At 43.0% G+C, this 23354-nt stretch overlaps 1 protein-coding gene and 1 long non-coding RNA gene across 2 annotated transcripts in view; one reads left to right on the forward strand and one right to left on the reverse strand.

The window, feature by feature from the left end:
- The window catches only part of LOC144542372 (uncharacterized), a 221900-nt gene that overhangs the window by 40669 nt on the left and 157877 nt on the right, over positions 1–23354 (reverse strand). The window lies entirely within an intron of this gene.
- Positions 1–23354, forward strand: part of LOC144542369 (uncharacterized) — a 96556-nt gene that overhangs the window by 27722 nt on the left and 45480 nt on the right. The window contains exons 4-5 of the mRNA XM_078288869.1: positions 3488–3601; positions 4044–4157. Coding sequence (XP_078144995.1) covers positions 3488–3601; positions 4044–4157 — 228 coding nt within the window. The remainder of the gene's footprint in view (positions 1–3487; positions 3602–4043; positions 4158–23354) is intronic.

A 23354-nucleotide genomic window follows, 5' to 3' on the forward strand; every position in this document is an offset into this window, starting at 1 on the left:
CTCAGATAACGTTTCTCTGAGTTAGACTCTGATGAGTGGAGAGCATGGAACGAAGTTATAGGATTACAGGCAATCTCTGCTTCCATTAACATGAAGGCGACAAAATCCTGGAAGTTAGGAAACTCCTGCCTGTCTTTCATGACTTGAGTGACTTTTCGGTTCCACCGTGATGCTGCCCAGTCAGGTAGCTTTTGAACCAGTTTCTGATTTTCTTCACAGTCATTCAAAATGTCAAGACCTTTAACATGAGGCATGGCTTCATGACATGAGCGTAGGAAATCAGCAAATGTCCTGAGTCCTTCAGCATCCTTTGGCTGGATCTTTGGCCAGTTTGCCAGTTTTTCTCTAAATGCTCTCTGTATAATGAAGGGCTGACCGTACCTTTGGTTGAGACGGTTCCATGCATCTTTATAGGCTTCATCATCATTTCTATAAAAGATGCCATCAAGTGTCTTTCGAGCTGGACCTCCTACATATTTTCTCAAATAATGCAATTTGTCAGCTGAAGAAATGTTCTTTTTGTCTATGAGAGATATGAATGAAGCCCTCCACTCAATGAACTGGATCGGGTCACCAGCGAATACAGATGGTTCTGGCATCGGGAGCCTGTTCAGAGTTATGCTATCTTGGACTGCTTGAGCCAGATAAGTCACATCTGCCCGTGGAGGTGATGCTGTCACTGTGACATTAGTGGGCTGCTGGATGAGAGCTGAAGACACAGGTTGCTGTGGAGACACATGCTGTTGTTCCCTAGTGTTGTAATCAGCAGAATAGACACTAGCTTCCTGCATTACTTCCTGGTTATAGGTTACAAATCTAGCTCGTGCAGCTCTTATATCCTTTTCTGCCTTTAGTCTTTCCAACTCACGTTTCTGAGCTTCGAGTTCTCTCCTCTGCTGTTCCTCTAGGAGTTGAATCCTTTCCTTTTGTCTTTCCTCCTCCAATAACACTTCATACTCTGCTTCCTTTGCTGCTAACTCTGCTGCAGCGTCTGCCCTTTTAGCTGCTACGATGGAGCTCACAGAGTGTTGGCTGAAATTGTTACTGGAGTGTCGACTTGAAGGTGAGGCTGTGGATCCGTAGATGGAGCGAGCATAATCTCTTTTAAGCAGCTCACGAAGACGTTGCTTTACTGCTTCACTATCAAAATCTCCATCAATGCCTGCTATCCTTTCATAAGCAATCCTAACAATGTCCTTTGTCACTGCCTCACAGGCATCAATACGACGTCTTGTCTCACTGGATGGAGTGAAGTGATCTCTAATTGTCACATAGATGTTAGTAACATCGTCCTTTCCTTTCTCTAGTGTGTCTATAAGAGCTGCAATCTGGCTCTCAGGAATGTCCAACTTTAGCTGCTCTCTAGCCTTACGTGCCTGGATCTTCCATTGTTCATAAAGGTGAATGAGCCTTTTCTCCTTTTTGTGAGCCTCCTCTCTCTGAAATGCAAGCATCTTCTCCGTGGGATTCCGCAGGCGACCAGAGCGGCGAAGTTCCTCCTCTTCGCTGTCCTTACAGGCATCCATTTTCTGGTCTGAGTCTCTACCGTCGAGATGTACGTTTCCCGATGCTTCCATTTTGTGAGTGGGTGCCACAACCTTAGACCATCACATCGAGTCCCTCTGCAGTCATCCTTGGACAGGAGCGTGGTGGGACTGATGAGGTAAAGCTCTTACTGTAGCATCCCCGGCTGAATGATGGTCTAACTCTTAAACTGATGGTTCACAGTGTCGTCTATTTGCTCAAAAATAAACACTTTGTGAACCATCAGTTTAAGAGTTAGACCATCATTCAGCCGGGGATGCTACAATCCCCAACGGACTAAATGATGATTTTAACATCGAGTGCTTTCTATAAATAACCATAGTGCCACTAATTATAGACTTTAACTGCATTGAATTGTTTGGAGCGTCTTGTTTTCTGTGTATCAAAGTGTCACTTGTGATGTCGCTGTGTTCCACTAGTGCTGCTTGAGTTGTCTTCAGGAAGTTTTTACACTTTGTGTGATGTTATGATGCCACTCACTTAATAGGATTGGTTCCTGATTAATTATCTTCATTACATTCACCTGTTGAGATTATCAAGTAGAGATATATACACCCTGAGCTTGTTTTTATATGTTCTGATGAAGGCTGTACAGGCTGAAACACGTCAGCATTTTTGTGTGTGTGCTAATAAATGAAAGTGTAAAGCGAATACTCTGCCATCCTTTTATTGTTGGATGTGCTACTTTTTTCCTCTAAGTTCCTTGTTTATTTGTTGTAAAGTTTTTAATCCTGTTTTACTCAGAGCAGGAAAGCTGCTCTTTAGTTCACTGTAGATGATGAGGTTAAATTTCACAGACTTCAGATTGGACTGTGATATCAGACACTGTTTGGACTTTGATGTTATTTTATATGGCTGTTTGTTCATGTTTATTCAGGTCAAGATCTGTATTTATCACAATTATATTGATATGTTATCTGATCATCTTTCCCTTCAGGTACTTTATATTTCAATAAAAGCAGGAGAGATGAAATACATGCTGCTTAATGCACTTCATAGACTTTCACTGTATTCTAACACTGTTTCTACTACAACACATACTTTTAAAGGTTTATTCCACTTAAACACTACTTCTACTACTACATATACTTTTAAAGGTACTGTCTGTGAAATCACTATTACTTCTACTACTACTCTACCTTTAAAGGCATATTCTGCTGAAACACTACCTTGCATATTTATACTTTTAATGGTATACTCCACTAAAGTACTACTACTATTATTACCACTACTCCTATTTTTCAAGATGTACTGCACTGAAACACTATTTCAACTACAAGTCAAACCTTTCAGGTATATTCTGCTAGAACTCTGTTACCACTAGTACCGCTGTTTTTAATACTTTTATTGCTGCATATTTATCTATAGAGTTGAATGTAGGAGAGTCAGAAGTGAAATCTGGTGGTCAAATTGTAAACAACTTTAAACAATTAACTCTTCTAGTTATTATTATTCTTTCATGCACTTTTTAGGACATAAATGCAGTTTGTATCAGTGAAGTTAACAATGCCATTCAAACTCTCAAATGTTCTTCATATTACATTTACAATTATCTCTATTTCAGGTATTTAGCTGACACTCTTATCCAGTACGACTTCCAACACTTATGAGTGTGTCAGTAGAAGAAGCTTCAATCACCCAAAATTATAAGCCAACAAAATAAAGGAGGTCAAAGGTCAGGGCCGCAGTGACCTGACAATATTCCTGTTACTCTGGAACAATCATGTAAGAGAGAGCAAATAGGATGAGGAGAGAGGAGAAATCATTCAGTAGGAAGAGGACAACTTTATTATTATTATTATTATTATTATTATTATTTCAGTGTGCTGATACTTGTTGTGTTCAGACCTAGCTGGTAGTTTCTGGGTATCCACCTGCTGCTGTGGCTGCTTCACTAAAAAGTGAATTTCCTGCCTTAGTGTTCTTCTTCTCTGTCTACCAGGATCCAGCAGGAGAGACCAGACTCTCCTCAACCCAGCTGTGTGTCCATGAAGAGCGACCAGTCAAAGGAAGACTTTACTAATTTTAAAGATAAACACCATTCTTCTGAAAAGAAGTAAGTTGTTCCTAGCATTAAAATGTTCCTGTATTCATGTTTTAACTATTAATGTAGAGAAGGTTTACTGACATGCATGCTGTTTTTCAGCATCGCTCTTCTTCACATACATACAGTAATATATTCACACCTGGGAGCTGCCCAGTATAACCAGTCTGTTACTGTTAGACACTGGGAGCTGCCCAGTATAACCAGTCTGTTACTGTTAGACACTGGGAGCTGCCCAGTATAACCAGTCTGTTACTGTTAGACACTAAGAACTCCACCAGAACACTTTGGAGCTTCAGTTTCTTGTCTAAAGGAACTATGGAGGAAGTTGTGGAGGGAGGGAAGAGTGTTTCTCATTTTCTCTCCAGCAACTGTCAGCCTGCTGGTCAAAAGCCGGTCTGTCTGACTGTTTCCTACCATCAGCTCTGCTTTGTCCATCCTGTGTTTCTATCAGGATCCAGCAGGACAGACCAGACTCTCCTGTACCCAGCTGTGTGTCCATGAAGAGTGACCGGTCTAAGGGTCGTCCTCTTGACTTCAAACATGGACACCACTCTATTGATAAAAGGTAAACATTTAAACTGATGATAAAATCAGATGGGTTTGTTGCCGTCAGACTCTCAGTGATGAGATGTAAAATTGGTCTGGTCCTTCACACTGTTAGCCAGTAAACACTCCTGTGTGGTGAGGAGCTTTGATCTTCTGTGTTTTCCAATGTAAACAGTCTGCATCTTTGACCTATTTATGGATCAGAGCTTTTCTGAAAAACTGTTCAAGTATCAATCAATCAATCAATCTTTATTTGTATAGCACATTTCATGCAAGCAAATGCAGCTCAAAGTGCTTCACAACACAGATAAAAATGCAGTGGAATGAAACAACCAAAAAGAGGGAGAGAGGTCATAAAAAACATTTATAACAGACAATGTATATCAGAGTAGAATAAAATGGGAACATTAACATTTTAAATAAAAATAAACAATATATATGAGATTAAAATAAAAACATTAAAAGTGTCCACACTGTATCCTTAGCTCCTCTGGGAGGCTGCTCCACCGGCTCGGACCATAGTGGCTAAAAGCCTCACCATGAGTCCTAGTTCTGAATTTAGGAACAGTTAAAAGACCTGAGGGATCTAGATGGTTTGTATCTTAGCAGCATTTCTGACATGTAAACAGGTACCAGAGACATTTGTAAGACCAGTAAAAGAACCTTAAAATCAATGAGGAAATGAATAGGTAACCAGTGCAGAGACTTAAGAACTGGGGTATTATGTGCTCTTCTCCTGGTCTTAGTTAACAGTCTAGCAGCTGAGTTCTGTAGTAACTGTAGTTAGCTTGTTGCTTTTTTGGGAAGACCGGTTAGGAGACCATTACAGTAGTCAAGCCTGCTGGTAATAAATGCGTGCATCAACCTCTCAGTGTCAGCCTGGGAGAGAAAAGGTCGTACCCTAGTAATATTCTTAAGATGATAATAGGAAGTCTTAACAACATTCCTAATGTTAGCCATGAAATTAAAATCAGAATCAAATACGACACCTAAGTTTCTCACATGCTGACTAGGAGTTAATGCTATGGATTGGAGCTTAGTAGTCCGTTTCTTTCTCTGAGTCTTTTCCCCAATAACTAGTACTTCTGTTTTATCCTGGTTCAGTTGTAAAAAAGGCACTTCCATGCCTTGATATCTAAAATTAAAAAGAACATCAATGGGGCTTGTATCGTCTGGAGATACCGTACATACTGTATGTACAGCTGAGTATCGTCTGCATAGCTATGAAAATTCATTCTGTGTCTCCTGATGGTCCTACCCAGTGGGAGCATGTACAAACTAAAAAGTAAGTAAGTTTATTGGCATCCAGATTGCACCTGAGGTCATTTACAACTTTTACTAAAGCCATCTCGGTGCTATGATAGGTACGAAAGCCAGATTGAAAGTTTTCTAGGGCGTCTTTATGATTTAGAAAATCATTCAATTGTTTAAAAACAATCTTCTCTAAAATTTTGCTTAGAAATGGTAGATTAGATACTGGTCTAAAGTTGCTGAGTAGGGGAGATCCGGGGCAATTGTAGCACTTTTTGTTTTTTTCCTCATTACAAAAATATTGCGTCACTTAGAGTTACAATATTTTAATGTGGACAACCTACTTTTGTTTTAATTTTCATAATCACTGATGATGTGACCTAGTAAAGCATCGGAAGATAGATGTATCATTTCAACTAAAAACAGACAAGTTGGATTCACGACTGTAAAACTCAGAAGTACGAGCTGATGATGAGCACATGAAGGCAGCAGGACTCTTCCACCAGATCGCTGTAGAGCAACCGGAGCTCCAGGTCTTGTGATCTTGAGATAATGAGGTGAATATTGGACTTTTGGACCCACAGTGCAATCATTTAGCTTCAGAACACTTGGATTGCTCTGGAGTCATTTTATGTCTTTTTTTTTTTTACCTTTTTGGAAGTGTAAAGAAATGGTCTCCATTCACTCCAGTTGTTTTGGAGAAGGCTGCTACGAAGCTGCACCAGCTAGCTCACTGTGTGTTATATTGACATACAAACTTCACCAGTGTCTCAACTGACATGAGGGTGAGGAGATAATGACACATTTTCATTTGTGGGTGAACTATTCCTTCATGTGTCCATAACTGTAGAACCTGTGTGTGTGTGTGTATGCCATAATATGACCTAATATGACCTATGACCTAATGTCTCATGTTTTGTTTTTTCCACAGACTCCACCAGGAGAGGTCAGAGGTTCCCAGTGGTCAGTCTGCCCAGGAGCATCAAACAGATCTGGACTCCATATTTATGGTGTGTAAATGTACAACAACACCTTTTACTTCACCAACAAGTGAAATGCAAAACAAACATTCAGTCTCCATGCTGCACTCTTTAGACCAGCGGGCTTTCAGTCTATGATGGATCTGATGTTGTGTTCAACAATTTTAGTAAGAAAGTTTAATTTATATATTATTCTGTTCCAGCTGCTTGAGGAGAACATCTTCACCTTTGTGAAGAACGAGCTGAAAAGATTCAAGAGGGCTCTGAGACCAGATTACCCAGAATGCTTAGAGAGGCAGAGGGAGGATGAGGAGGTGGACGGTGAGGAGGAAGAGCAGAGGAGGAGCAGAGAGGCTTTTCTGCAGATCACACTGCAGTTCCTGAGGAGAATGAAGCAGGAGGAGCTGGCTGACTCTCTGCAGAGCAGTAAGAGGCTTTTAACAGGTTTAACATGATGGAGAGGGGAGATGGTGGAAAATGGGAAGTATTTCAAAACTCTGCTGTGAATCTAAACATTTGCCAAATGATATCTATTCAATTCAGATTGAAAGGTAAATGAGCACAATCCCTGTGGATAATCTGGTAAAATTATTAATTTGTTAATGTGAGTGTAATACACACATTCATATTGAGCTGCACACAGTCAGGACTAGTGATGGGACGATCTGCTTATCTCACGATACGATTCGATACGTGATATGGAGTTCACGATTCAATACAACCATGACACAATATAATAAATAAAAGGTCAATGATAACAAAGTCTGACTGTGCAGATTTATGTTTATTTCTGAGCCACAAATCTTTCTAGCGATGCCATTGGCTGCTAGAATGTAAACAACAATTTAAAAATGTCATTACAACTGCAAATAATATAATTTCAATGGACAGCTTGTAAAAGTTTTGATGGTCAAGCCGAATCATTTATGATTACTACAGCAGAATAAAATGTAGCTAATTTCACAATTCATTTTTTTGCCCCATGATAGATATTGTCACATTTTCATGTTATATATCAATTCAATATATTGAATTTTGATATATAGTCCCATCCCTAGTCACCTGTTTGTCCACTCACCGGTGATGAGCTGAACAGATGCCATGGAGTGGAGATATATATACATTACCAAGAAATGTTCACATTTCTCATGTTTACTGAAACATCCACTCACTGACGTTATTTGTTCTTTGTTCATTCAGAAACTCTTGCTGCCATCTGCCAACATGAACTCAAATCCAGTCTGAAGGAGAAGTGTCAGTGTGTGTTTGAGGGGATTGTTAAAGCAGGAAACCCAACACTTCTGAATCAGATCTACACAGAGCTTTACATCACAGAGGGAGAGAGTGGAGAGGTCAATGATGAACATGAGGTCAGACAGATTGAAGCAGCATCCAGGAAACCAGTGAGACCAGAAACACCAATCAAATGTGAAGACATCTTTAAACCCTTACCTGGAAGAGAGAAACCAACCAGAACATTGATGACAAAGGGAGTGGCTGGCATTGGGAAAACAGTCTTAACACAGAAGTTCACTCTGGACTGGGCTGAAGACAAAGCCAACCAGGATATACAGTTCACATTTCCATTCACTTTCCGAGAGCTGAATCTGCTGAAAGGGAAAAAGTACAGCTTGGTGGAACTTCTTCATCACTTCTTTACTGAGACCAAAGAAGCAGGAATCTGCAGGTTTGACAAGTTCCAGGTTGTGTTCATCTTTGACGGTCTGGATGAGTGTCGACTTCCTCTAGACTTCCAGAACAACGAGATCCTGACTGATGTTACAGAGTCGACCTCAGTGGATGTGCTGCTGACAAACCTCATCAACGGGAAACTGCTTCCCTCTGCTCGCCTCTGGATAACCACACGACCTGCAGCGGCCAATCAGATCCCTCCTGAGTGTGTTGACATGGTAACAGAGGTGAGAGGCTTCACTGACCCACAGAAGGAGGAGTACTTCAGGAAGAGATTCAGAGATGAGCAGCAGGCCAGCAGAATCATCTCCCACATCAAGACTTCACGAAGCCTCCACATCATGTGCCACATCCCAGTCTTCTGCTGGATCACTGCTACAGTTCTGGACCATGTGTTGAAAACCAGGGAGAGAGGAGACCTGCCCAAGACCCTGACTGAGATGTACATCCACTTCCTGGTGGTTCAGTCCAAACAAGGAAATGTCAAGTATCATGGGAGAGCTGAGACAGATCCACTCTGGACTACAGAGAGCAGGAAGATGATTCTCTCTCTGGGAAAACTGGCTTTTGAGCAGCTGGAGAAAGGCAACCTGATCTTCTATGAAGCCGACCTGACAGAGTGTGGCATTGATATCAGAGCAGCCTCAGTGTACTCAGGAGTGTTCACACAGATCTTTAAAGAGGAGCGTGGGCTGTACCAGGACCAGGTCTTCTGCTTTGTCCATCTGAGCATTCAGGAGTTTCTGGCTGCTGTTCATGTCATCGTCTCATTCATCGACTCTGGTGTCAATCTGCTGTCAGATCCACAATCAACATCCTGGTGGTCTACACTATTCAGAGACAAATCTGAACTAAAACACCTCTACCAGAGTGCTGTGGACGCGGCCTTACAGAGTCCAAATGGACACCTGGACTTGTTCCTCCGCTTCCTCCTGGGTCTTTCACTGCAGACCAATCAGACTCTCCTACGAGGCCTGCTGACACAGACAGGAAGTAGCTCAAAGACCAATCAGAAAACAGTGCAGTACATCAAGGAGAAGATAAAGAAGAATCCGTCTCCAGAGAGAAGCATCAATCTGTTCCACTGTCTGAATGAGATGAATGACCGTTCTCTAGTGGAGGAGATCCAACAGCACCTGAGATCAGGAAGTCTCTCCACAGCCAGACTCTCCCCTGCTCAGTGGTCGGCTCTGGTCTTCATCTTACTGTCATCAGAAGAAGAGCTGGACGTGTTTGACCTGAAGAAATACTCTGCTTCAGAGGAGGCTCTTCTGAGGCTGCTGCCAGTGGTCAAAGCCTCCAATAAATCTGTGTAAGTACATAGAAAACTGAATAGATTCAATATATGATGTGATCTTATATACAGGAGAGAAAAAATATTTTCAAAGTTCTTGTTTGTCTTCATCACTAATTCTCCTTCAGGCTGAGCGGCTGTCAGCTGTCAGAGAGAAGCTGTGAAGCTCTGGCCTCAGTTCTCAGCTCCCAGTCCTCTAGTCTGAGAGAGCTGGACCTGAGTAACAACGACCTGCAGGATTCAGGACTGAAGCTGCTCTCTGCTGGACTGGAGAGTCCACACTGTAGACTGGAGACTCTCAGGTCAGGATCACTGTTACTGTTCAACAGACCATTTAAATTCTGCTTTACATGCACATTAATGTCAGTGAAAATACCTGACCTCTGCAGGATTTTCCTGTTCATGTGATTTTTGAATCCAGCAGAGAAACCAACATTCAGCTCTACTTTCTAGCCTCTGTGAGAATATTTCATTATTTCCTCTCCTTACTGCCTCTGTTGGTGAAACCTAAAGTAAAGAACATGTCAGATTCTGATTGAGTCGAGAACTGAAATGAAAACACAAACCCGATCTCTGGGTCAACTGTTAATATTTGTTGTTGACAATTACAATTACTGTTGCTAATTACAGTACAATACATAAACTATAAATAAACTATTAGTGCTGGGTGGTATGGCTGAAAATGTTAGAACTTTATAGGCAATATCGAGTTTTATTACAATATGTAAATTCACTATTGCTGTCAAGGTTAAAAGGATAATTTTGCTCCTGAATAAAAGTTGAATAGATCAGTCAACTTTCATTTAAAATGCTTCTTTATTGCCAGAATATAACTAAAAAAAATTAATGAAACAGACAACAAACGGGTGTGATATCCTATTTTAGTCTTATTTTTCAACACTATAACCTTATATAATCTTTAAATAAGAATAACGAAACAGCAATGAAAGCCCGTTCCTCTGCTTCTTCCAATATGACCTGAATGCAGTAGAAAAGTGTGTGAGCAACGCTAAAAAACTATCAAACAGACTATTATAACTGATAATTATTCAGTCACAACTATCTAAAGACGTGTAACTGCAGTGTGAGAGTTATTGTGTTGAAATTACTTTTTGGGTTTAACTGTTGGAGAGTGTGTTTGCTGTGTGTGTGTATTGGACAGCAGCGCTCCCAGCTAACTGAAGATACATAAAGCTCTACAGTGAAGGAAGTGAAGACATTTTGAACACAATCAATCGTCATGATGGCAAAAAACTAGGAAAATAAAGCCCAGGTTGAAAATAACTTTAAGAGACTCTGCTGTGGTCGTTATAGAAAGTTATTGAGGAAATCGAGGAAAATGTAACCTAGTTTACAAGATAATTATCAATATTGTTTTATCGTTTTATCATTGGAAGAAAATGCAACAATATGTAACTGTTTGTTGTGTGTGTGTGTGTGTGTGTGTGTGTGTGTGTGTGTGTGTGCAGGCTGGCAGGCTGTCTGCTCACAGAGGAAGGCTGTGCTTCTCTGGCCTCAGCTCTGAGCTCCAACCCCTCCCATCTGAGAGAGCTGGACCTGAGCTACAATCATCCAGGAGCCTCAGGAGTGAAGCTGCTCTCTGCTGGACTGGAGGATCCACACTGGAGACTGGACTCTCTCAGGTCTGGAGAGGCAACGTCTGCTAGAAGGCTGAGAGTCACACACATTTCCTCTGTCACACTGAGAAGCTCAGGAATACTGTGTAATGTTTAACAGCAGTTATGACTGATGCTGTATGGAAAATCCTTCATATGGAAGGTTATTAATGTTTCCATCATTAAAGAGAATCTGACTTTGTTTATTCCCCAGTGTGGACCATGGTGGAGTGCAGTGGTTGAAACCAGGTGTGAGGAAGTGTAAGTGTGTATTTAGTTTGATTCATGAAAACAAAGCAACACACATTCATCAGTTGAGATGGAAAGCCCATCTACACCACAGTATGTGACATCCATTCATTATGATGGCTGACATCATGTGCCATCATGAAACTGCATTAAAACATGAATTGTCAAACTCAACAGGTCTGTTAGATTATAAAGTTGCTGCTGTATTGAGTCTTGTTCTCTCATCAGATGCCTGTGAACTCACACTGGACCCAAACACAGCACACAGAAACCTCTTCCTGTCTGAAGACAACAGAAAGGTGACAGAGGTGAGAGAGAAGCAGCCATATCCTGATCACCCAGAGAGATTTGACTACTGGGAACAGCTGCTGTGTAGAAATGGTCTGACTGGTCGCTGTTACTGGGAGGTCGAGTGGAAAGGAACGGTTCATATAGGAGTGACTTACAGAGGAATCAGTAGGAGAGGATGGGGTGTTGACTGCAGGATTGGATGGAATGAAAAGTCCTGGAGTCTGCTCTGCTCTGGTGATTATTACTCTGCCTGTCACAATAACAGATCAACAGACATATCTTCCCCCTTCTTCTCTGTCTCTAACAGAGTAGCAGTGTATCTGGACTGGTCTGCTGGCTCTCTGTCCTTCTACAGAGTTTCCTCTGACACACTGATCCACATCCACACCTTCCACTCCACATTCACTGAACCACTCTATCCTGGGTTTGAGTTTGAGTCTGGTTCCTCAGTGTCTCTTGTCAGATAGAGGAGGGAGAGAGAAACACTCATACTGCTGACTAAAGACAGCTGCTGAGATGATAGTTCACTCTGTACAGGATCACACACACACACACACACACACACACACACACACACACACACAGAAATGCTCACATGCACAGAACACACACACACACAGACTCTCGACAAATCGACAAATATAACATATTCACATAACTCATGTAAAGATGTAACACAGGTGATGAAATGCTCATTACAGTTCTATGCAGTGTACAAGTCAAACTGGTCTGACACTGAAGCAGATCTTGCTGTCTGTCATTTGGAAAGTTGTGGAAGTTTGGGATTTTCTGGGTGAATTTGGGGAAGAATTCTTCTCTAATTTCTTTGTATTTTGGGCAGTTGATGAGAAAGTGATTTTCTGTCTCAACTTCTCCTGTTCCACACTGGACACAGACTCTTTTTCTTCTGTCTAACCATTGTTTCTTATGGAGCCCAGTTTCAATAGACAGTTTGTGATCACTGAGTCTATATTTAGCTGAAATTTGTCTTTGGATGTTTTTTTTTTTGTTTGTTTTTTTGGAGTCAAGTATGGAGCCAATTGAAATTCTCTTTGCAGTGATCTGCAGCATTCTAGTTTATGTACTGACTGTATTTTGTATTTCCATGACTCAAAATATATTACTTTATTCATTTTGTCTATTTTAAGTGTGTTTTGGGGAGGATTTGTATGTTGTTATTTTGGGATTTTTTGCTGTTCAATGTATGTGTGACAACCACTATTATGTGGACAAACAAGATATATCTATTTTGGCTATGCTTTGTTCTTCCTTGTTTTTTTCTTTCCTTACTTAAGTGCAAATGCAAAAATGTCTTAGTTGTGCTAGTCTTCTGGAGAGACGGCTAAATCAAACTGTATTGTAACAAATGAGAGTGCAGTGCACTGAACCGACCCAAAATAAAAGGGGATTTGATTTGGGTGACAAACTGAAAATGCAACAGAGGTAGAGTTCAAGCTTTAAGACAGGAAATAGGTTAAATGAGAGATATGGATAATGATTTGACAGATTCATGTATTTTATTTTTTTATAATTTCATGCTTATGGAAGTATTGTATTTTTTTACATGCAAAAAATAAAATGATTACAAAGAGAGAACTGTTTTATGTGTAGCGGCTGTAGAATGGTTGCTCACAGGTTGAAGAATACCAGTCACACCAGGCTTCAGGATCTGCACATTTATTCTCTATAAGAGCAACACGGGGCACAATCAGCACACACACACACAGTAGCAGGCTCTCTCACAGTCCCCAGCACAAAAGCTATCCAACTTTTGGCGGGAGTTTGCAGCTACGTCACTCATGCGTCTTTTGTGTGTCACTAATTAAAGCCCCCCCCCCCCCGCTACAATAGGTAAACCGGAACTATTAAGACATATTAATTCAATATAAAGTTGGCGATACACAAACATTTTGACAAGTTTTGAGAATGTTCACCAAAATAAAAATAACATGAACATATTGACTCAGCTACATACTCCCCTTTGAACTTCTCAAAACTACTCTAGTATAGGTTAATAGCTGAATCCTGAGTAACATTAGCATAGCTTATTATTCTCTAACATACATGTCTGTGCAACATAAGCGTCTCCCAGCTAAAAGGGAAAGTGACATAAAGAAGTTGGCCAGACTTCTAATATCCACTTGCTGAAGAAAGTGCCCTATACACAATCTTGTACTGATGATTAAATAACCGTTACCCTAACTTTGAGCTTACTCAAAAGACTGCACATTCACAGTGAACTTAGGACTATCCTAATGACATGACAACCGGGTGACACCGACATGAATAGAGTTTTGGCAAACTCACTGACCAGATTGCTTGCTTGTGTGTTTCTCTGTGTCATGTTCTGGATCAATCTGTTAACTGGCTTTACCATCCTGCCTACTCTTGTCCTCATGTGACCCACTGAACCACTTGGTGATAGCCCGTCAGGTTTTAAGGCTACCTCAGTGGTTTCTTCTTTGGCTGCTTGACTCTCTGGGTGACTGTTGCTTGGTTTTATCCGTTCTCCACTGTGCTTAGTCTCTGCTTCACTACTGCTGTCCTTGTCTGTTTCAGTGCGAAGATCTGTCTCATCTCTGGCCCTCTGACTCTCTCCGACATGAACATCTGGTTCAGTATTAGCACTTACATCTACCCTAACACTATCACTTGTCTGTGGCTTCTGAATGGCTGGTTCAGGATTTTCAAGGGGCACTTGAGGGGTGTCAGGAGGTGTATGCTCTCTCTCTGGAGAGTCTTCCGGGGAAGTAGTCTCTGCTACCCAGCTGGCAGTGCGTTCTGACCGGTCAAACTCAGATCCAGTCACCAGGAGGCTTCCATCTACCCCACTTTGTTCTTGACTTGGTTCAGAACCACTGTCAAAGGATGACTCAGTTTCGTGATCCACCTCCACTGGCAAGAAGTTGGCTTGCAAAAGCAGGTTCCTATGGACAACTCTCTCTTGCCCAGTGTTGTGGTGTCTGATGCGGTAAGTGTGGCACCTCGAGTCTTTGGAGACTACTGTGTAGAGGGTAGACTCCCACCTGTCAGCTAGTTTTCTGCGGCCACGTCCACCCCTGTTTGCTAAGAGAACCTGATCTCCCTCTTCAATGTCTGTGCCCTTTGTCCCCCTGTTGTACATGTCTGCCTGGCGCTGCTGGCTGGAATTAGCATTGACTTGGGCAAACGCGAGAGCTTCCTTGAGGTCGTCCCTCATTCTCTTGACATAACTGTCATAGTCTGTGATGTCATTGTCTCTCTCCACATTGTGGAACATAACATCCACTGGCAGTCTGGGAATCCGTCCATACATTAGATAAAAGGGAGCATACCCAGTCGACTCATGAGCTGTACAGTTATAAGCAAAGGTCAGCGTCTGCAGCATCTGCGGCCATCTCTGCTTATCCCTGGGGGGTAAAGCCCTGACCATGTTCCCTAAGGTTCTGTTGAACCTCTCGGTGTGGCCATTCCCCATGGGATGATAAGGTGTTGTTCTTGATTTTTTTACGCCGGCGATCTGCAACAGCTCCTGAATCAACTGGCTTTCAAAATTTGCACCCTGGTCTGAATGGATTCTTTGCAGGAATCCGTAGACGCAAAAGTATCTATCCCACAGCTGACGAGCGACTTGTTTTGCTGACTGGTCAGAGCATTTGAAGGCATGGGCCATTTTAGTGAAATGGTCTGTCACCACCAACACATCCACACTCCTTCCCTTGGAATCCTCCGCGGACCAGAAGTCCAGACAGACCAGCTCTAAGGGGCTTGTGGTTTTGATACTTTCAAGCTGGGCTCTTCCTTCAGGTTCCAGTGTCTTGCTGACAACACAGCACTTGCAGCATTTCACATATTCTCTGACATCGTGCTCCATATCAGCCCAGAAGAATCGCTGCCTTGCCAGGTACAAGGTCCTGCTTTGACCCTGATGGCCAGCATCATCATGGACACCATGCAGAACATGGCTGACCAAGGGGGAGGGTGCCATGTACTGATGGCGTTTTTTTCCAGTTAGTGAGTCCTTACACACTCTGTACAGAATGCCATCAAGCATTTTCAGTTTCTGCCATTGTTTCAGGGCTTTAAGCACCTCTAACGACAGTCCAGCTCTCTCTCTTCTTGACGGCCGTCTCCCACGGGTGACAAACTGGATGACCTGTGACAGTGTGGCATCCCTTCTCTGTTCATCCTGGAGCTCTTGGAGTGAAAAGACGGGCAGAGCGCCTTGACCTGGTGGGACTAGCTTCTCCAGGTCTTGAGCAAGCCAAGAGACCACCCTTTGCCTGGAACCTTGATCCCACTCGACATGGCCCGCCAAGACTGCAGACACTTCGCCATCGGTCAGAGAGAGACGCTCCAAGTCCTCTGGTGAAAGTGGGCATTCAACACTCTGGTGGTTGGTACTGACTCTGAACACCTCCTGGACTATACCCTCTTGGACTTGCTGCGACTCATCCAACAGCACTTCATATGACTCCTTCATCAGCCTCTGGCAGACACGATTTTGGATAAAAGGCCGCCTGCTCAAGGCGTCAGCAACAATGTTCTTACTGCCAGGTATGTACTTGATGCTGAAGTTGTATGGTGACAACTTGGCTACCCATCTCTGTTCACACGCATCGGGTTTTGTGAGGATGTAGGTCAGCGGATTATTGTCCGTCCAACAGTGAAGGTGTGTCCCTTTAGCCAATGGCTAAATTTGTCGCAAACAGACCACTTCAATGCCAAAAACTCTAGGCGGTGAGCAGGATAGTTGCTCTGAGCACGGGTGAGTGCCTTGCTGGCAAAGGCGATGGGGTGTGCTTTACTTTCACCCTCTTGGACCTGAGATAATACGGCACCTAAGCCATCTTGAGAGGCATCTGTAGACAGAATGAATGGTCGGCTGAAATCAGGATGCGCGAGTATGACAGACTCCAGGAGTGCAGTTTTCAACTGTTCGAATGAGCTGCGATGCTCCTCTCTCCAATCATTTGGATGTAACTTCCTGAATGCAGCACCTCGTGCATTTCCTCTCTTTCCCTTTGGTGCAGCGGTCAGTGCGAACAGTGGCTTGGCTATGCGGGAACAATCGTGTATGAACTGTTGATAGTACATGACCATGCCCAGGAACGACTTGATCTTCTTCTGAGAGGGTGTAACGCCATCCTCCATCATAAGATCGGGCTCTGCTATGGAAGCAATGACCTTGACCTTATCAGGGTCAGTTGACACACCGTTTTCATCCACAACATGCCCCAAAAATCTCACACTTCTCCTGAGTAGCTGACATTTTTGGGGGGCCAGCTTTAATCCATGTGTACGCAGCCTGCTGAAAACTCTTTCAAGCCTCCTGAGGGCTTCAGCTTCGTTGGGAGCATACACAAGCACATCGTCCAAGTAACAGAGCAGGGTCAAGAAGTTCTGGTCACCGAATATACCCATCATGAGGCGCATGAAGTTTGCAGGGCTGTTGCACAGGCCCTGAGGAAGTCTATTGAACTCATAGAGCCCCATAGGTGTGGTGAAGGCTGTCAGCTTTTTGTCTTCCTTTGCCATGGTGATGTTATAGAAGCCAGAGGTGAGATCCATGGCATTGAATATGGCGTTACCTCCCAAAGCTGCCAGACAGTCTGATTGGTGGGGCAAAGGATGCGCATCCTTGACTGTGCGTGCATTTAACCAGCAGTAGTCCACACATATCCTGAGATCCCCATTCTTCTTCCATACAAGCACTAGTGGGGATGCCCACTAACTGTTGGACTTGCGAATGATCTCACGTTCCTCCATCTCTGTAAGAACCTGTCGGAGCTTGTGGTACTGCCCTGGTGGGACACGCCGGTATGGGAGTCTGAATGGCCGCTCATCAGACAAATGGATGCGGTGGACAAAATCCTTAGCCAGCCCACAATCAAGCTTACTCCTTGAGAAGACGTCCTCATACTTGTGGATCAGTTGCAGCAGTTGTGATTTCCAGTGGTCTGACACCTCACAGGAATCAATATCCAGATCATCCAATCCCAGGTTATGTAGACTGTCATGAAAACTGGGGCAAGGAGGGGGACCGGGGCTGCTGGCCGCTTCACCACATACTGTCTGATTCTGCACTCTGACTTTTGTGGCTGGCATTTGCTCAGGGGTCATATCCAGGTCCTCAATGGCTATGCAGGTGGACACATCTGCCACCTTGGTGTGACGCTTTAAAGTGACGATCTTGTCAGAGGTGTTCAAAATCCTGACTGGGATCCATCTGTCACCGTTCATGGAGGCTACCGACCTGCAGACAATGATGTCTTTCTTGTGGGTTTGTGCTTTTGATGGCTCAACCAGAATGGCACTGCCTTCTGAAAGGGGTGAGGCTGCAGGCAACTTGCTCCAAACCAGGTGCTCTTGCTTTGGGAGAAGAGTTACTGCCTGCGCCAGTTTGACAGTCCCAATGAAATCTGGTATTGTATCACCCCTCCATCTGTTGATGCCAGACAACATGTTAAGGAACTGCATTATCTCAGGTGCGTTTGTAGACTCTGGTTTGCTCAGAACTCGCCAGAAGTGGGGAGACTGTTTGAACTGCTTTAGGAGGTGTTTAATGACATTTGTGCCCAGAATCAACTGATCTTTCTGCCCAGGAACCACTAAGGCAGGCACACTGAATGTGCATCCGTACACTTCCATCTTCAGGTTGTGAATGCATTTGGGCCTGACTTGGATTCCACCACAGCCAACAAGCACGATATCAGTGTGGACACAGTTGGGCTCTGATGCTGATCCAACATCCTTAAGCACCTGCTCAGCCTCCTCACTAATGGTGCAGGCCATGGAGCCAGTATCTAGCAGAGCTTGCAATGAAACTTTATCATCCACCTGTGCATTGGTGTAAAACAGACTGTCAGATTTATTGAGCTTGGTTATGTTCTGGAACAATACAACAGCACCGGGTGGAGCAGATTTTAGGCTTTCTGCATACACAGATTGCATGTCTTCACTGGAGTTGAGGGTCTCACCACTGTCACTCACACTGTCCCCTCCCTGGTGTGAGTGACTTAGTTTCCCTGATCAGGTGAGCTGCCATCTCGCTGGATAACAATGGCTTTAGGGCAGTCTTTTCGCTGATGTCATACTTCTAGGCAGCCTAGACATCTCCTTTCTCTCATGCAGTGTGTTCGTGTCGAGTGAGAGCTGTTACCACAGACTCGGCATGGGGTGAAACGATCTGAGGGGGAAAATTGAGGTCTAGCAGCATCAGCAGGCTGGCTGGTACGCTCTAACACTCGCTCTAACATACTTAGCACACGCTCCAGAGCACTTGATTCTGAAGCAGCTGCTTCTCTTGACTTGGTTGGGTTAGTCGAGGTGCACTTGGCTGTGTTCACTTGGGCATAATCAGCTTCAGGTTCTGGAGAACTAATAGCTGTTACAGCGGTAGCTACCTGGAGGACATGTGTTTTGGCCGTGTTCGCGTTTGATTTCTTCACTTGGTACTCTCTTTGGTGTTCATCAATAGCCTCCTGCACCTCTGTGAGTGACCACTTACTTATGGGCCTACACTTGAAAACACAGGCGAGACTAGGATCAGGACAGTTTCTGATGAACATCATAGCTATTTCTGCATCCATATTGTCCATTTTGCTTCCCTGGTGCTTCAAGTGTCTGTCGGCTGCTTCGGCAGCTGTATTCAGCCTAACCCAGTAATCTACTAGTGTTTCCTTTGCTGTTGGCTGGGTGGCATAGAAATCGGCCAGTGGTAAACAGGACCCAGGGGTTTCGCTAAAATAGCGTCTCAGTATACTATAGATTATCTCAGGATTAACAACTGTGCCAGATGATGAGCTGCTTTTCAATCCTACTTTGACAATACTTTTTGCTCTGCCAAGAAGATGGCTCAGAATCTCATCTCTCTGTTCATCGGTTGAGAAACTTCTCTTGTACAAATATACCTCCATCATATCAATCCACTCTTGAATGGAATATTTGTCGTTCCCATCACCACGATACATGGGAGGCTCCTTGATATCAGGTCTGACTACCAGGCTCACTTTGGAAAGGTCAATGGTTGTGTCCGGCGCTTCAACTCTAACTGATTTAGCTGGTGGAGGCTGCCTTGGAGTGAGTGGGGACTGACTGGCTAGCAAGCGGCTGGCAATTGACTCACCTATCTGACTCCCTAACTCACCGATGAGATCACGTAACTGTTGGGTGGTGTTCTCATTGCTGACAACAGGGGTGGAAAACTGAGGCTCAAGTGGAGGGATGTCAGTGACATAGTCTGGTTCTAATGGCTCCTCACTGGTTAACACTGTAGTCATATTCCGAACTACTCCATCTGTGTTAAACAAACCCCTGCCTCTCCCAACAACTGGTGTGAAAATACTAAAAGTATCCTGAGCTCTGCCTGCCATATCTCACACAATATATACAGACATATAAAGGTGTAGCAGCAAATCAAATTAAAACAGTTTTACAGATCTCACAGAAAATTATAACTTATACCAATATGATTCCTTTTGTAAAGTTAATTGATTATTCTGAACGCCTGTGTTTATACAGAATATTAGCAATCAATTCAGCAGCTAACAGGATCCACAGGTCCACCAACTTGGCATCCCGGACGTCACAAGCACACAGCTGAACCTCGGCGATCGGCAGCGGCTGACCAATGGATCCGGGTCACGGCACCAGTTTTATGTAGCGGCTGTAGAATGGTTGCTCACAGGTTGAAGAATACCAGTCACACCAGGCTTCAGGATCTGCACATTTATTCTCTATAAGAGCAACACGGGGCACAATCAGCACACACACACACAGTAGCAGGCTCTCTCACAGTCAGTCCCCAGCACAAAAACTATCCAACTTTTGGCGGGAGTTTGCAGCTACGTCACTCATGCGTCTTTTGTGTGTCACTAATTAAAGCCCCCCCCCCGCTACAATAGGTAAACCGGAACTATTAAGACATATTAATTCAATATAAAGTTGGCGATACACAAACATTTTGACAAGTTTTGAGAATGTTCACCAAAATAAAAATAACATGAACATATTGACTCAGCTACATATGCACATGCTGGGACAACTTAAATAAAGATAGTTGCAGAGGATTCAGAGAAGCCAACGTCTCCCTGTCTCATCCTTTCCTTTTGTTTTTCAGTTTATAAAAGGCCCTGACACATCGGGCCGTCGGTAAGCGTCGGTGTCCCTAGTTTTTGCGGTGTGTCCCGCACCGTCGGCACTAGTCGGACCCTGTCGGTGTTTTTTCGGCCGATTGAGCGTGTTGAATCGGCGTCGGAGCCCGTCGGTGAGAGAGATCACTCTGATTGGTAGTTCGTGTTTTGCCTCTGGTTGATTGGACTGATAAATTCCTTCAACATGTGGAACTGAACAGGAAAGAGCCGGCTCTCCAGCTCTCGACACAGGTTGGGGAAAGCCCCTTGAGCCTGTCGCTGGAGTAACGTTATTCATGATTTCACCCATTTAGTGCGGTTTCTCCTTATTTTTCGCCTCCGCCTCTTCCTTTCTTCTTCCACAACCAAAAGACCAAGGGCTGACAATGCCAGTGCCATTTGCAACTTCTTATCAGACATATGGTTATTTCCCCTCACACAGGCGCAGAACGTACGTGCTAGATGGTATCTCAGATGATATCTCAGGTGATATCTCAGATGGTATCTCAGATGGTATCTCAGATGATATCTCAGATGGTATCTCAGATGATATCTCAGATGATATCTCAGATGGTATCTCAGATGATATCTCAGATGATATCTCAGATGGTATCTCAGATGGTATTTCAGATGATATCTCAGATGGTATCTCAGATGATATCTCAGATGGTATCTCAGATGATATCTCAGATGATATCTCAGATGGTATCTCAGATGGTATCTCAGATGATATCTCAGATGGTATCTCAGATGATATCTCAGATGATATCTCAGACACCGCTGGTCTGATGTTTATGAAATTTTAAGTGATGATGCATCTTCACATTGTGTTCCAGCGATTAAAAAATGACATCACTGATTGGCCAAATGGGGACAATTTGATTAAACTTCTTTTTTTTTACTCTGAAAGGCCATAACTGCTCCACCACCGCTCTGATTCTGATGAAACTCGGAGGACGATGCATCTTGTTGTGGGAAAACATGTTTACATTTTCTTTCTGTAATTAACTTTTTCTTTCTTTAACACAGTTTTCTTTCTTCATCTTGTTTATTCTTTCTTCATCAGGCTTTCTTGTGTTTGGATTTTCAGGGATGGATTTTGTTGCGTTGCCGATGGCAACCAGCAGTGAGTTGTTTTGGAGCTGTAGGTGTGAAGTCGTCATGGAAACAGTCCACAACACAGCAGACCAACTAATACTGTGCAACCTGATTATCACTATTTATTAATACTATTACTGTTACTCCTTGCTTTGGTAACACACACACACACACACACACACACACACACACACACACAGCACTTCCCCCACTCACACACATACATGCACACTCCCTGTTGTTATTTTAGAATTAGTATTATTATTGTGACTCTTACCGTTTTACCTGATTATACTTGAACTGTATTGATTTTGAGAGATGATTGTATTGATATTGATATATGATTGTACTGTATTGATTGAACTGTATTGATATTGTATTGATTTGATACATTACTAGTATAATAAATGTAATTCACTGTTGCACAGTAGCTCTCCTCTTGTTAATTTATTGAAGCCATCCTCTGCTGTTCAGGAATCACAAACCTTCAACCCTTCTAATGAAAGTGATAGGACAAATATATTTAGTCATCTTAACATACTATTCTAATTAATTTACCATTAACATTTGGATATTTTAATAACTTATTAAAATTCCAAATTCATGGCTGATTTTATGAGACTGATTACTGTTGTACCAACATTTAAAATCCCCATGAAATGAACTCCCATTCCTTTTCCTTCCTGGAACACAGAGCATCTTTAATGGTGACGTCATGCTGCAGCAGGAGGCGGAAATAAAAACCAATAAAACATCACAGATTTTTGTCCCGCCCCTCAACCCCTTCTATCAAATAAAACTGCCTCTCTCTCCCTAACTGATCTCCCATTGGTTTAGACTTTTGATTGATCCCTCACTGCATGATGTCCCGCCCCTACATCCTGTTTCAACAGTAACTGCATCAAATCAAGGAAGTAAAGATGCTGTTTCATGGGGTCTTTAAATATTTTTACCAGTGTGACACTGATATTTCCTGATGAGACGGGAATCAAATCTGTTTAATGATTATGATTTCTCTCTCTCTCTCTCTCTCTCTCTCTCTCTCTCTCTCTCTCTCTCTCTCTCTCAATTCAATTCAATTCAAGGTGCTTTATTGGCATGACAGTTCACAAACAAACAATATTGCCAAAGCATGTAACAAGAGATTAATCATCAATTAAATTATTAAATAACAAAAAAAAAAAAAAAAAAAATTAAGTAACAGAAAAATAATTCCATCCCCTCCTATTTATTATTGTGTGTGTGTGTGTGTGTGCGTGTGTGTTGCTGTGCCTCCACTGTCTACTGACTTGTTTCTGTGTTTCTGTCACTTGTGTTTCTCTCTCTCTCTCTCTCTCTCTCTCTCTCTCTCTCTCTCTCTCCCTCCCTCCCTCACAGTATCAGTCCAGTAGTCTAGTTTCACTTTCTCTTACCAGCGTGGCAGCAGGTTATTACCTCGCCAAGGAGGTTATGTTTTCGGTGCAGTTTGTTTGTTTGTTTGTTTGTCTGTTAGCAGGATTACGGAAAAACTACCGGCCCGATTTTCATGAAACTTGGTGGAAGGGTGTAGCATGGGCCGAGGAAGAACCCGTTACATTTTGGAGCGGATCCGGATCCGACTCACGAACAAGCAATAACAGCACGAACCTTGGC

Source organism: Centroberyx gerrardi, chromosome 15, assembly GCF_048128805.1.
Source record: "Centroberyx gerrardi isolate f3 chromosome 15, fCenGer3.hap1.cur.20231027, whole genome shotgun sequence".
Classification (NCBI taxonomy): Eukaryota; Metazoa; Chordata; class Actinopteri; order Beryciformes; family Berycidae; genus Centroberyx; species Centroberyx gerrardi.